Here is a 16,050-nt window from a genome sequence, read left to right on the forward strand (position 1 = left end):
CTCCTATCTGCTTGGGTCCGACTTATTTGTCTCTATTTTGGTATGTAATGATATACGAACAATGCATGTTGCATATAAGGATAAATCTGTCTTTATGTTTGTGTTTGTATGAAGTTTGCTGCAACTGTCTGTTTGCAGCAAACAGTTCAGCTTTTACAGCCTTCGACGAAACACCTTCTGTTTCTCGAACACATAACGACGAAACGGATAATGACCAATTTATCTTGTTTTGTCGTGATCAGCGACGAAACAGACTTGTTTCGTCGACTGTTGGGCTTCTTCAGGCCCAATGTTGTTTCGTCGAGCCAACTTTTGGTTTCGTCGATGTCTAGGCCCAGGGTGCTATATAAACACATTCTGGTTTCACTTTGAAACTAGATGAGAGCATACCCTGAGAGTTATTCTGTAAAACTGTGTGTGTATCAGTTGATCTTGGTTCTCATGCTGTTTAGTCAATAGATTGCGTTTCATTGGTTATACCGCGTGTGTTATTTACTGTGTTTGATTTGGTTTTCGTTATCGATCCTCTGATTTCGGGACCTACACAAAATAGTTGGACAGGCCCTGATTGTCAGGATTAATAAAATATGCTTCTCATCGTCTATTATAATCAGGTTTGGAGAATTCGTTTCATGACATGTGTCAAAAATAATAGCAAAATAGTATCCAAAACTTATTTACCATCGTACCCTTCTTTTAATCTATTTTGACCGTGTTTATTAAAGAGGTCACTTACAAATAATCTAAAATGTAGAGCAACTGTTATTTGATATTTGAGTGACTATAGTTTTTTTTTTGTTTTAACGAATTGAATTTAATCCGTAAATTTTTAACCCTTGTATCTTAAGTTTTAATTTTATCTTTATTGAATCCATTTTAGTTTTGATGACGTGGGTAGCTCAAGCTTAAAAAATTGGCTAGAATGCAACACAGGTTAAAAGGTTGAAAGCTAAAAGGGTTCAGAATTGACCAACTATTGTGAACAACAAAAAGCACAAGACAGTGATCGGTCATATCACACTTTACGTGTGAACTCTCCCACTCAACCACAAAAGGAGTATGTGAAAGAATACATCTTTTTACCCGCAGGTCCAGAGCCTTTAACCTGTCAAAAGGGCGAACCCTCCACTGCAATCATGGATCACTAGTCAAAGGTTTCTTCTTATGGCCAGCTCTTCCTCTATAAATGACAACTCCTTGTCATTCAGCTGGACATTTCTAATCTCACTTCTTATCTCCAGAACTTGCTTCTTGCATGTTCTATTCTTCAATCACTTCAATACAATCTCATTACACACAAACATTCTAATCAGAGTCACAACTTTGGTCAGCGTACCACAAACAGAGTTGAGAGCCAACACACCAATTTAAAGAGATACGTCGAAGAATGGAGCTCGTTGGGCCGTATAGTTGGCTGTGTCTAGGATATAGTTTAAGTCTGCCCTTCCGACGGTGTTTCACCCTCACATCGCATGCATACAAAATGTGATGTTAGACGATCATTGTGGGTTATTATGGGTTTTGGTCTGTGGTTGTGGGCTTAGGAATGGGAGAACGTTTATGAGGGCACATTCGATAAGACCTTGTACAAGAGATGGATCAGAACGCATCGACCTGGTTGCCAATATTTGAAGCATGGGACGAAGGATATTTTAACACGCGTTGTGAGGGCCTGATTTGGGATTCAGTGGAAGGTTGTCCCCCGAGTCACTGGATGGAATTCCCCCACGCAAGGCTTCTTATTGCACAAAGGTACAGTATCGTGATGCACCTGTTAAGCATCGATGGGAGTTCCACTTTCTTCCCGACATTGAGCCCTTCGACTGATCGACACCCACGATTGATAACGCTTGCACATGTTAATGATAACCACTTCATATATGTTAAGTTGGAAGGGGACTATCCAATGCCACCAATAATCGGGTTATGGTTGACGCACCAATAACCGTTATGGGGGATGAAGCTCATTAAGAGGTTCGATGTCAACGGCGAGCGGTTTAAAACCCGTGGGGTCATGTATGGGTTCTGAAGGACCTACCAGAGCACTTCGATCTAGTCTATCCTCCGGCAGATGAAGCAGCGGCCGTGTAGGACCGTCCAGTGGATTTAGACGAAGCAACGATGCCACAGCCACAACACCTCCCAAGCGCCCTAGTTTCCATGGCATGTTATTCCAGGTCATGCCCCGGGAGCTTCCGCAGATCCGCCTTTACGAGCCGACGTTGACATGCTTATGGATTTGGTTGGTTCTGGAGGTGCATGATAGACGAGAGAGAGAGAGAGAGAGAGAGAGACATAGACATAGACATAGACAGAGACAGAGACAGAGAAAGAGACAGAGAGGGGGTTGCCTGTCATACCGCTCCCACCACCCCGAGCACCACATCATCATCATCAGCAGCAGCCCCCAGATCCAGATTCAGACCCGAAGGCATAGACCTCGTGCATGTTCATATTTGGTATTTAGTATTTGAAAAAGTAAAATATTAAAAAAATGTAATATTTAAACGATCAAATATTTTTAAAGAGCCGATCTTGAAAACCGTAAAATATTTCTATACAAAAAATAAAACTTTTTTTCAAAAACAACTCAAATTACCCCAATAAAACACCCATTTTTTTCACTAAAAAAGCATCACCCTCCAAAAGCAATCAAATTACTCCACCAAAACACACATTTTTCAACTAAAAAAAACACCAACCTGCTTGACGCCACATCTAGACCTATAAGGGGCGTCTACACCCCTAAATTTAGTGCCCGACATCCCACTCTGAGCCCATTGATTTCAGTGCCTAAACGAGGTGTCTAGGGCACCAAAAGTGTGCAAATAGACAGGGCCACTACTACAAAATGGAGTATTAGACGGTGTTGAATATATATTTTAGACGGGGTTAAAGCAATAACACCGTCTAAAAATCAATACCTATATGATCATTGTGTTGTTTTGATTAAAATATTCAACAAAATTCAAAAGAACCCGTCTAATGCTTAAACACCGTCTTATACTAATTTATGCAACCTTTAGACGGTGTTGTTTTTGAACACCGTCTTATAAACATGATACACTTTAATTAAAATATTTAAGAAAATTCAAAAGAACCCCGTCTAATAGTTAAACATCGCGTTATACTATTAGATGAAGCAACAGAAACCGTTGATGAAAGGTGGATCAAATGGCTAGGGTTTTAAAGGCATCTGGACTATAAGCGGGAGAATTTCCCACCTTCACGCAATTACTTTTCTCCCTCCAAATCTAATCGTCTCTCTTTCCAGCCCTAAATTCCCACTCGTCGCTCTCTTTCTAGCCCTAAATCTCCCCCTCCAGATTTCCGGCGTGATGCTTTTTCCGGCGTGTAGGTGGTTTGCGGCTTCTTTACAACAGGTAGATAAGTGAATCCTTGTGCTTGCATCCTTTCTTTTTGGTGATTTGTTTAAACCCTAATTTAAACTGATGTTTGGAACTCTGCACATATTAGATTCAATTGAATTTTGTTTTGTTTTCCTCTTTGACTGGAATCTATATCTAAACACACATAATGAAGATTTAAAGTACTTCAGAAATTAGGATTTGGGTATTTCCCGGATTAGGTAGTTTGATTTGTAAAATAAATTGTGGGGGGGTACAAGAGTGGGTAGTTTTAAAATTGTTGGGACACGAACTTGGTGTGTATTTTACAGTCTAGTTATTTACTAGATGGTGTTGTGTATTTAGTTTGGGTGTGAAATAAATTCCACAGCCATTCTAAAAAATGGTAACAAATGTATGCTACATTGGTCTGATATTCCAAAATTTGGGATTTTGGTTATTATTTTAAGATAGGATCAAGGAATGCTAAATTAAATTAAGAAAATGTAGTTTTAATAATATAAGTGGTGGCTAATATGTTTGTTAGGGGTTTTTATGAGTTGGTGGAATATTAGGCTTAAGGGTGGGGGAACATGGGTTTGGTCATCAATGTCACGTAGGACCATTAATGGATTGCTATACCAACCTCTTGTCTCATCCACCATGGTTCACATGGTTAAACCATGACAACCATGAGGCTCCTTTCCTTTTTCAATATCTCCTTTTTCTTTTCACAAAAATAAATTAAAATAAGAGATTAGCGGTTTTGGTCATGACCACACCCTTAGGATAGTGGTTTTGGATGATGGATTAAAAGTGGGTGACATGGCGCTGATGTAGAGGGTCATGATGACCATAAGGGTCATGACCACACCCTATAGACTTACAAAAATGAGAAAGGAAGTGAAAAGTCAAAAGGTATTAATGACCTTGCAATTCTTTGCATGTAACTGTGAGATCATGCTTTTAAAGGTCAAAATACCATTGAATGAATTGATGGTACGGTCAACTATAATTCTATGTATATATTATAATTTGTAATTAAGATTTGACAGTCATCCAGTAGTGATTAGTTTGTGACATTTGTAGGATCATGGTTCTAGCTTTGGAAGACTCAGCAATGGATGTTGATAAAGTGGACAACCTAAAGTTTTATCCAACAAAAGAGGAGACGGAGCTGCTTCACGTAAACTGTTAGTAAAAACAGTTTAAAGGATTAAAAGACAGAATAAACCCTGAACTGCTAGAAATATGTGAATTAAGTCCTTGGAATCTAATTCCAAAAGTATGGATATTTCTGCACACTTACCAATATTGCAGCAAGTTTAAGCATGGTCCCGATCATGATTAGTATGTATCTTTGATATTTTACTTCCATTAGGTGTTTTTGATATGTACTCGGAGCTTTTATTCATTTGTTCATGATTAGTAATGGCTTTTGTGCTCAGGGATACAAAGGAGAGAAGGATAAATTAGGAAAACATGAACAGGTTTGTAATACACATTTTGTCAACTTAAACAAGTTAATTTGAAATTTATCTACAAATCAAACCAAACATGATGGACGCATCTTTATATATTTTGAGCAGTCCTTCTTGGAGCTAATGAATGTTCCACGTACAGAATCTAAGCTTAGAGTTTTTTCTTCCAGGTTACAGTTCAATGCACAGGTCAGGTGATAGATTCACGACTTGCCTCCTTTGCTTGTTATAGGTTTGGATTTCGATCTAACTGTCAAGATTTGTTTCCATTTAGGTTTCTTGTCTTAGGAAGAGCTTAAACATAGTAAATTCGGCTGTAGAACAGGCGAGTTTCAAGTTTTCTTCATGGTACATTGATCTTGCAGGTGATCGATGATCATATTATCTGTTAAAACTTATATAATTCATGCGTTTCTTTCAGACCAGGATTCTGGTAAACTAAAGAGAGTCATGCAAATGATTCTTTAGTTGGGAAATGCTTTGAACCAGGGGACTGCAAGGGGTATATTATTTATATTATCATGCTATTAGAAGATGCGTTTGTTCTCTTTATGATGCAAATTGGTTTTGTTTTCACACTTTCATTAATAATAATAATTTGAATTTGTTTTAGGGTCTGCAATCGGGTTCAGGTTAGATAGCCTCCCAAAACTTGCAGATACACTAGCAAGGAACAATAGAATGACTCTCATGCATTACATCAGTAAGGTACTCATTTCTTTCCATTTATAAACTGAAAAGATCTTCATATTTAGCTTCATGTTTATTCTTCTCTAAGTCATCAATGTTTTACCAGTAATACCTAATCAGAAATCGGCAAGTAGTAGTGCACTACCTTTTGTGCTTACATTCACTTTGGTTCATGGTAGCTCTGTTTGATACTTGTAGGTGCTTGCTGACAAACTACCTGAAGTTCTTGATTTTTCAAAGGATCTTAGCAGTTTGGAACCTGCAGCAAAGGTAATAAATCTAGTCCGAAATTTTCACAAGTTTTATAATATAATTGAGAGTAAAATGCCATTTTCGTCCCTGAGGTTTGGCCAGTTTTGTGACTTTCGTGCGAAGGTTTGTTTTTTCGTATCTGGATCCAAAAGGTTTAAAATAATGCCATTTTCATCCTGCTCGTTAAGTCCATCCATTTTTCTCTGTTAAGTCAGGGGTATTTCCGTCTTTTTTTCAACTTAAAGGGCAATTCGGTCTTTTTCACTTTATGTAAAAAGACCGAATACCTCTCAAAAAGACTGAATTGGCCTTTAAGTTAACAAAAAGACGGAAATACCCCCGACTTAACGCAGAAAAATGGATGGAGTTAACGAACAGGATGAAAATTGTATATACCTTTGACAATTGTATTTAACATCTTTATCTACCTTTGACAATTGTATTTAACATTTTTTATCTGGTTGGAATAACTTATTTTCATAATATGTAGGCGTATAATGACCTTGCAGATTATTGTGGTGTGCCACAACTGGCAAAAAAATTAAACCAGGTAAGAGCACGTTAGATTCTTTTTCATGATGTGCAATTTCATTCAGATGTTTGTTTGCGTATTGGCATAAATGTGCAGAATTATACAATGATTGATCTCTAAAATGCTGCTAAACCTCATATTTACTCTTGTACTTTTTTTTTTGCAGATTTTGGTTCAACTTATCAACACAGTGCTACCACGGTTGAAGACGCGTATTAGCTCCCTCAATTAGTTTCAGTAGCAAAAGAGCATGCAAGTTATGGAGAGATTACAGATTCAAAGGTCCATTTTCTGCATCATAAACCTATATTTCTGATCGTCTGGAATAACTTATGTGCTTCTCAACCGAAGTTCTTTAGCGAGTTAGGTATTTCGTTAGTTTAGCTTTATATATAGATTATATGTAGTTTACTTATACAGTTTAACGTAGTTTGTTATGCATTCAACAAATGATTGTAATTTGAATTGGAAGTCTACGGGTTTATTTTGGAATTGAATGTGTATTGGTTTGTTTTGATTTGAAAATTGAACACCGTCTAATAAGACCGGTGTAGTTTAAGACGGTGTTGACACCGTCTTAAAACCCATATAATACTCTGTTTTTGTAGTAGTGGGTGGGTGTGTGAATAGATTGAGCCTTTTTTTTTTATATTTAAAGATGTTTAAAATTTATCTATAAATTTATGTTTTAGAAAGAGAAATACGATTTTTGTTGTATTATTTAAGACAAAATAAAATAATAACTACTTTATAACAATGTTATTGTGTTGGCATAACAAAGAAATTGGAACCGTCAACAATGTTTTTGTTTTGGCATAAGAAAGAAATTGGAACTGACACCAACATAATTTTCATGCATTGATATCCACGGCTTCCTCTTTTAAACTTTAGAGATATTTTCAAAAACCTCTAATCTACTAATTCCAATGGCGTCTTCTTCTTCTTCTTCTTCATCTTCTACTTCAGGCCCAAATGGTTCAATGGCTTCTACTTCATCATCCAATTCACGACCAAATCACAATCATACCATGGGGTTGGGGTATGACGTGTTTCTAAGCTTCAGAGGTGAAGATACTCGTCATAGTTTTACAGATCATCTCTATCATGCATTACTCCGAGCAGGCCTTCGCACTTTTAGAGACAGTGATGATATCCACAGAGGCCAAGAACTCAAGCCGGAAATCGAGACAGCAATCATCCAATCTAAGGCTTCTATCGTTGTATTATCTAAGAATTATGCGAATTCCAGGTGGTGCCTAAATGAGCTCTGGCTGATCCTTGAACAAAGGAAGAATTGCGGTCATTTCGTTTTACCTATATTTTATCAGGTTGATCCATCAGATGTCAGGAACCAAAGACGAAGCTTCACTATTGAATGGTCAAATTTGAAAGCACTAACAAAGGTTGCTAATTTGGCCTGCATGTCAAAATGTTTTGATGTACAAGGAGGAGAAGAGTCAAAATGGAAAGAGGTTAATGTTAAGCGGTGGAAGGCAGCACTAACAGAGGTTGCTAATTTGACTGGCTTGGATCTTTCATGGTATATGTGCTTTCTCTCCGTTTATTCATGTTTATACTTCAATCCTTAAGAAACTATATTTTATTAATTATTCCTTATAATCAATGGATATTTGTTGTTTTAAAACTTGTATTTTTGAAGTTTAAAACTTGAAAATATGGTTTTAAATGAAAAACTAAAAAAATAAAATAATAAATTTAGGGGTACATAGTAGAGCCGAAAATTAAGGGGCTTGCACTACCATATTTTAAAATTAGGGGGATAGTCATAGGGAAGTGGAAAGAGAGGGTGATGAAGGGTGAAAAAGAAGTTTTTGTAGCATTTGCTTTAAATTTTGAATATTGGGAGGGACATGGATGAATGCTCCTAAGACTTGTAAAGAAATGAAGTAGTGTTTTTAGGACACATACATTCATTGATATAAATTATTAATATAGAATCCATTTAGTTTTACTTTTGTTTTGATGGAGTGGGTTAAGGGGTCTTTTAAGCCCTTGTCAAAAATCATGGAGAGGCACTGTAGGTCCGTTTTCGGATCGCCGAACAACTACGAGATCTTGTTTCGAATACCGTAACGAGTGCGGAATCCACGTTACGATACAAACCGAGCGAGAGATGAACACGGCAAATATATAACGTTTAACGCACACTTGTATAGAATATCAACAGAGTTTATTACAGAAATATAGGATACGAAATAACAATAAACTCTCTGATCTAAGCTCTCAGTTCTCTCCCTCTCTCTACTTCTGTCTTCAGTCTTGTTTACGAAACCTTGGTCGACGAAACCTCATGATGTTTCGTCGACATGCATGCACAGATCACAGGTTTCGGCCCAAGTGAGTTAAGGCACAAGGAAGTTTCGGCCCAACATGCATTCTTTACGTACAAGAATTCCATAAAATTCTGTTTGTTAAGTTTAGTCAAACTTGTGACATGATCATGACATCATCATGATGATGTCATGGTGATGTGTCATCGGGAATTGCTCACGGCTCTTCATGCTTCGCGTGTCGAACTCTGCGGCGCACGATAGAGGAATGTCGCTACGTCGGGCTTGAGCCGAACCTAACCGAGCCGAACCGAACCGAATCGAACCGAGTCGAGTCGCGTCCACATAAAGTTTACCAACAAACTCCCCCTTGGACGCTACTCGTGATGGTTTGTTCTTCACGTTGTCGGATCTGCAGAGTCTTCACGTGACAATCAGGGAGTGTATCAACAAACTCCCCCTTGAATGATGCTGTGATGGTTCGTCTTCCATGTCTTTCATGTCGGGGGATCTTCAAAGGTTTTCACGCGTCGTAAGTAGAAAGTGTATCAACAAACTACCTATTTCATTTAGGAAGTGCGTTAATAAACTCTCCCTTAAAATAAACTCTCCATTGAGTTATGCTCGTGAATCTTTTGATCGTCAATTCTTCAGATCCTTGTGGTGTTGATGAAGGGTCATCGGCAACTCCATCATCTTTATCCTTTGAGTGCCTTCACGTCGTGTCTTCATTCCAGAGCTCGTCTTCTATCACGTTCTCTTCGCCTTTAGCTAGATTGAATGTAACATCTGCACATGCAAGAAAGCTAAACGCGTAATGAGAACAAACGCTTGGAATATAGTTAACATAAACAAACGACACATATGTGACCATCTTTCAATCAACTACCGACCGACAACCAGTTTGAAAGTTTAGAAAATGTTCAGTTTTAGTCCTTTAACTTTCAAAATCTGTTAACTTCGACCGTTTATGAAAATGCAATTGTTTTCCGGCTTACAATCAGGCTTTTGGGTAGGATAGACTCGAGTTCCAACATCGGTCAATCAAAAATAAACTAGAAGTAAAATATTTTTGGATTTTATAAAGTTTATATTAAAACACACCTAAACTCTTTTTGATATTTTTCGTTTTTCAAATATAAGGACGGAAAGCAATAAATAAATATATACAGAGATGCAGAAACTGAAAGCATTAAGTAAATATTTACAGACAATATTTTTGCGAGTATCGAGTGTAAGAGAATCATATCAGTGTATGGTCACGCCAAAACGCTCTTGTTGTTCAATTTGTTCACATTAAGATAAGCATCCTATAACAATTATCGGTATTGTTGTCCACTTAAGTTCAACTTATCAAATGTAATCATGGCGAGGGCATACGATTAGTGTATGATTTATACTTACCGACCAGTGTTCATCCACACATGACACATTCCCGTATCAAGGTATGCACGAGAGTTCATCTTACCGGTGAGTATACCGTTTATCATCTGTTTGACCGTATAAAAATGCGAGATACTCACTTATTTTTGATTGAAAACAAGCCCTATGTGATAGAATCACTTATTGATGAGGAACTTGATTTTCATATGCATGAGGGCATAGGAGCAAGTCCGTGAACAGGTCAGTACATCGTATAGCAGAGAGACGAACTTGACTCCCGGATAAATGTGATATTTTATCACTTATTTGATTTGGATATGTGATTGTTGATCACTTATTGAGGTCGTATGCAGTATGTACACGTATGTATGGTATCATGGAAGATCTAGACTTGCGTCCCCGTTATTTTTCGGTAAAAGATACATCCATGATACCCAGATGATAAGACAGCATAAAGACCGAATATCTTAGAACCTCGGCAATCTCTCAAACGAAATTTCGGTACTAAGACCATATGCTAATGAATGGTTCCCATCTGGTCTTCAGTCGATTAAGGTTTATATCGCCCTGCACACTTTAAAATGATTGTGAGCCTACCGATACATCTTATATAGAGCTGCATATCGTTTTTCATTTTAAGTTCATTTTAAAGATGTTTCAACAGACCACTGATGTACTATCATTTTCTCTTTTTTCTCGCCAGGAAACTCATTTTTATTTTTCTATTGTTTTTGTGTTTTTGAAAATTTTCGATGTTTTTGGATTTTAAAATTTGGATTTACTCCCCCTAAAATCAACAAACTATGATAAATTTGAAAAACACAAAGGTATTTACAAAAACAATTTCCCGATGTTGGTTAACTCATGTTTTACCTCAACGCCGTTTACCAAAATTAAATTTTTGTCATAAATGATTTATCGAATTTTGGAAAAAATCAGTTGGCATGTCACTAATCGGTGTGGACCATAACAACATTGACGAGTTTCATAGTGAAACAATCACGTGTGAGGTGATATTCGAGTTCAACGTGTCTGGCCAAAGAGAGCTGTACGAGATGATAATAATTCATAAAGAAGCTTAAATATCGACAAGTATAGGAGAGATTAGAAATTCAAAACCGTATCCTGCAACTGCTTCGTGCATTGTCAGGAATCGGAATCTGAGTACTCTCCCAAACTGGATATCCACCCGGTGTGGATTTCAAGGTTGATAATCGGAATCTCTTCACAGCAACAAGATCAGAAACCTCTGGGTCCGGCTGGTCTTCCACATTGCACCAGCGAAGGTCTTTTTCATTCTCTTTGAGAAGTAGTGTGCGGTTGTTCAATCCATGCCAAGGCATCCGCACACCCGGTTGGTTTGTTCAACAAACACATTTTCTTCAATCACACAGTTACCGTTTTTAGTTTCCAAATTTGTTTCTGTTTTTCATGTTTAACATCCGATTTAACAGATTTTGTTTGGAAAACCTCTGGTTTTAAAACCTTTTCAATTTCTTTTCTTTGTTGTTTTTTCTGTTTCTTTTCTCGTTGTCTAACAAGACGAGAGTCCTGTTTTGGTGAAACAGATCTTTTATGGTAACTGTTACCACGGGGGGCATCAACCTTTGCCTTTCCTTTTGTGAGATATGGACAGTTCTTGATAATGTGTCCATACTCACAGCATTCAAAGCATGATCTCCACTCAACAAACCTCAGAGTATCATAACTGTAAGAGCTTGATGATGAACTTCGTGATCTTGAGGTACTTGGTCCTACATCATAACCGTTTGTGTGTTGTATGTAATTGTTTTGACTGTTTCTTTTCAAGATTTTAACTTGTTTAACAAAATCCGTGTTGGATTTGTTTTCGAAAGTTTCAATTTTATCAGTCCCTCTGGATTTCACGAAGTTGATCTTCTGAACCTTTTTCTTGTAACGAGCTCCCTTTGTTTCAAATTTTGATTGAGAAACGTTAGGCTTTTGAGCTCGCCTTTCTGGTTGTTTACCCTTAGCAGCAATAGGTTGTTGCTTTGTCGGTGGTTTCTGATTTCCAAATTGTTTTCTGATTTTAGCTTTTGGAATTGGATCACATTGAGTTACAGAAACTCTCGGGATCCCTTTTTCCAAAAACTTACTTGTAGTATCTTCAAACACTTTGTCAATCAAAGATTGATTGACGTTTTTTACTGGAAAATCTTTGTCTGAATATATTTTACTATCACCGACTAAAGTGTACAACACGTTATCACTTCTATCGGCAGACACAGATTCCTTCACTTCCTTGACAGGATTAATCACTTGTTTTACAGCAGATTGCACAGCAGGAGTAGGAGGATCACAAAGAATGTAATTCTCAACAGGAATTTCTACTCCTTTCATCTGATCAAGTGATTCATCCTGGTCACTCACATCTGATTCATCGTCAGACGAATCATAGTCCTCAATGATTGGAGCACTTTGATTCGTCAACGTTGTAGTGTCTATTCCATCAGATGAGGTACTCGAGGAACTGTCCGATTTGAACCCTAAACCAGTAGTAACTTCCACATAATCAAGAGGCACACTGGGTTAAAAACGTGGCATTTCTTCTTCATCGGGCATTCGAGTATAGTTGTGTCTCAAAGGGGGCGGACACGCCTTATACCCAATGCCTTTTCTTTTCCCTTTTTGCTGTTGATCGTCAATAACGTCGATAATGTGATCAAGCACATATCGAGAGTTTGAATAACTCTCCAATTTGAGCTTGATTGCATCATGTTCGCATTTGGCAACGGCTAGCTCTTTCTTTGTTTCCTCAATGATATTAATGTAGTTATTAATACCAATTTATTTGTTGAAAACAATTTTTGTTAATTCGGAAACACTTTTCTTTAACGTTTCAATAACATCTTTAAAATCCTTTTCATTTCGAGCTAAAGCCATGCTTGCCTCTTTGCACTTTGACAGCTCAATCACTAAACTTTGATTATGACTGTGAACCTTTTCAGATTCCTCTTTCAATTCTGCACACATTTTACAAACACTAGGAGTAGGAGGATCAGAATTTACCTGACTTGTGGAGGCCGAGACATTCGTCATAAAGGCAGTCTGATAAGAAAAAGATCCATCTTCAGAATTATAATCTCCCGCATTCGAGCTTTCTTCATCTGAACTCCCGCTATAACCCGAGCTATCATCACTTTCAGAAAACTCTTCCTTGTGAACATGCTTGATGTGATTGATGATTTTTGCATAGCATGCAATTCCACCTCCTTGATCATTATCTCCGAATTGTACAGACCAATTACATCATTCATCAGCTTGAATGGTTAATGCTCGATTGGTGTTTGATGGTCCAGACTGGTCTCGGTTGGTGGTGTTGTTCACAGCTACTATCCCTCTTTCCCGGTTACCTAGATTTGCGTTGGATGTACTTGTCTAACTTCGGAAGGGACTTTGATTGCCTTGTCTGCTTGGTCGGGTGCACTCACGTTTGAAGTGATCCTTTTCGCCGCAATTAAAACAAGTTACCGCATCCTTATCAAAACCGTACTTTGTATCATTTTTACCTTCCAAGCTTGCTCTTCCAGTTCGAGTCATGAAATCCTTTGCCCTTCTAACAGCACTTGCAAACGCCCACTTGATATCCATTAACTCCATTTCATCACGGTCTATCTGCTAATAATCTTCATTGGTCATATTGATGTTTCCAATTTGACCTGCTACCAATCCACAGTAGGCACTGAACATTGTGTTGAGAAGTTCCATATGTTCCTTTGCAACTTCTACACTGACTTTTGAAAGATTGGAAGTATCAACTTGACGGTGTTGGGGTTTTGGGAATGAAAGGTGTCACTGTAATTTGCTTGCTGAGGTTGTGATTGAGCTTGCGGTTGGGTTGGAATATAGGCACTTAGATTATATTGAGGTTTTGAAAAAGCGTGAGCTTGAGCAACAACATGCGCTGGAGGAAGATATGCACTTGGATCGAAAACCGGTGGAGGAGCTGAATGTGGAAACGGAAACGAACTTGGGTTGGACATAAACGCCGTTTGTAGCTTTGGTTGCTGAGCTGAACTGGAACTGGAACTAGCTAAAGAGCTAAAACCCGGGAGGTATATTTCAGTATTTTGAGGAGCATGAGTTCGTTTAGCTTTCCGAATTTCTTCATCATTCTTGTGCTCCAACTTCTGAATGAATTCATAGATACTGACAGTATCTAAGCTACCCGTATGCTTTAGCAATTCAATGAAAGAACTCCATTTCGGGGGTAGAGCATCAGCAAACCTTGCAACCATTTCCTGTTGAGTTGCAAGAACACCATAAGAATACATTTCACTAATCAAATGATAAAAACGAGTTGTCATATCATTTAGCGTTTTGTTGTTCAACAATTGAAATGATTCAAATTCCTTTTTCAATAGACCATGCCGCGTCTTTCTTGTAGCCGCATTTCCTTCACCTCTTGCTACCAAGGCATCCCATAAGGCTTTCGTGCTGGTACAATAGCCGAATTGATGACAAATGTCTTTGTGGAGTGCTTGTGTGAGAATAGAAAACGCCTTCTTCTCAAGATCATATGCCTTTTATCGGCTTCTTGCATGTTCATAAAGGTCGTGGCATTTGATCCTGCTTCTTCAAGAGCTTGATTATATGGCGAAATGAAGCACGTCCATAACTCGGTGTTTTGCCCTAGAACGTACGTGTGAAAACGTCCTTTCCATGTCGGATATTCATTCGTGTGATTCAACTTTGGCGGGCGATTGTTGCTACCCGTTTCGCTTTCACTTATCAATAGATTTTGAATGCTTTGATTCTGGTTCGTCACCAATGCCCATTGATTTGCACTAATAGATTGTGGTGGCATGACATTTCTTAACCAAACGGCTGCGGATGTCTGATCTTCACCTAGTCTCGGTTCCGTACTCCAATCCCAAGGGCTAGTACAACTCATGATTGATATATGAAAGTGAAAACCTGGCTAAACCACTTAAAAATAAACTGTTATGATAGATATGAAAAGCTTCTGTGAAAAATGCACAAGTTTCTCGACGAAACTTTGGTTTGACGAAACCTATACTTAACAAAACTTTTATGTTCGACGAAAGTTCTGTGAAGACTCTTTTGTGACGAAACTTTGTAAAAATCTCTGATCGACGAAACCTTGTGTATGCCGAAACTTGTTTGTGACACACTCTAATCGACGAAACCTCTTTATAAACGACGAAACTTGTGTTAAACCACTGCCCGACGAAACCTTGACTTAAGTGATGAAACCTTTATTTAAAAGATGCTCGACGAAACTTGATTAAATAAAGTTTTGCGAAACTTGATTAAATAAAGTTTGGCGAAACCCTAAGATTGTGAAACCTCGGCGAAATTTAACTTTTGACGAAACTAAGATAGCGACGAAAACTGAATGATCTTTGGCGAAACTCCTTTACTCGACAAATCCTTTATTAAATAGAGCTTGACGAAACCTATAAGTTGATAAAGCTTGGACGAAACCTATGATTAAATTCTAAGTGACGAAACTTATGTTGATTACGAAACCAGAATGATCAAAATCAACTTTTTACGAAATCTTTGACAAAATCATTGACTAGCATGCTTTTCAAAGAAGCCTTATCCTATGTCTGACACAAGACATCATTTTCAACTCAAACCATGTCTATCTCACCAAACACAGCCCACCATGCTTTTGATAACACAATTTTCAAACAAGATATAATTTTAAATCACCAACAATTTGAACAGTAAGTTTACAAAGAATCAAAAAGTTGATATTATGAAGAACACTTATGAACTTTTTGAAGGTTTCATGAAGATATGAAGTTTCCGGTCACTGACGAAATTTCCGAACAATAAATTTTGACGTAGAAACTCGACACAACTTGTACCTTTAAAGATCTCCAATGTTTTTAACAAGTTTTAAACAAAACAACACCGATTTTCGAGTTTTAAAACATAATTTTCATGAAGAACGGAACTGGGTTTTGAAGATTTATGCAAGAAGAACTCAAAACCCACTCGAAAATCACACCGGTAACTCGGTTTTCAACAAGAAATCGAGCCTTACGCTCTGATACCACTTGTAGGTCCGTTTTCGGATC

At 37.8% G+C, this 16,050-nt stretch overlaps 2 protein-coding genes across 2 annotated transcripts; both read left to right on the forward strand.

Annotated features, from left to right (window-relative positions):
* Positions 1 to 4,440: 4,440 nt before the first annotated feature.
* On the forward strand, positions 4,441 to 6,534 carry LOC110875342 (formin-like protein 13). The gene is made up of 8 exons (XM_035976842.1): positions 4,441 to 4,533; positions 4,796 to 4,837; positions 4,937 to 5,017; positions 5,103 to 5,193; positions 5,442 to 5,536; positions 5,717 to 5,788; positions 6,261 to 6,320; positions 6,469 to 6,534. Exons 1-8 carry the CDS (start codon positions 4,441 to 4,443, stop codon positions 6,532 to 6,534), a joined length of 600 nt encoding a protein of 199 aa, XP_035832735.1.
* Positions 6,535 to 7,228: 694 nt separating this feature from the next.
* Positions 7,229 to 7,891, forward strand: LOC110875343 (disease resistance protein RPV1-like). The gene has a single exon (XM_022123539.1). It carries the CDS (start codon positions 7,229 to 7,231, stop codon positions 7,889 to 7,891), a length of 663 nt encoding a protein of 220 aa, XP_021979231.1.
* The last annotated feature ends 8,159 nt before the right edge of the window (positions 7,892 to 16,050 follow it).

This window comes from Helianthus annuus, chromosome 9 (genome assembly GCF_002127325.2).
Source record: "Helianthus annuus cultivar XRQ/B chromosome 9, HanXRQr2.0-SUNRISE, whole genome shotgun sequence".
Classification (NCBI taxonomy): domain Eukaryota; kingdom Viridiplantae; phylum Streptophyta; class Magnoliopsida; order Asterales; family Asteraceae; genus Helianthus; species Helianthus annuus.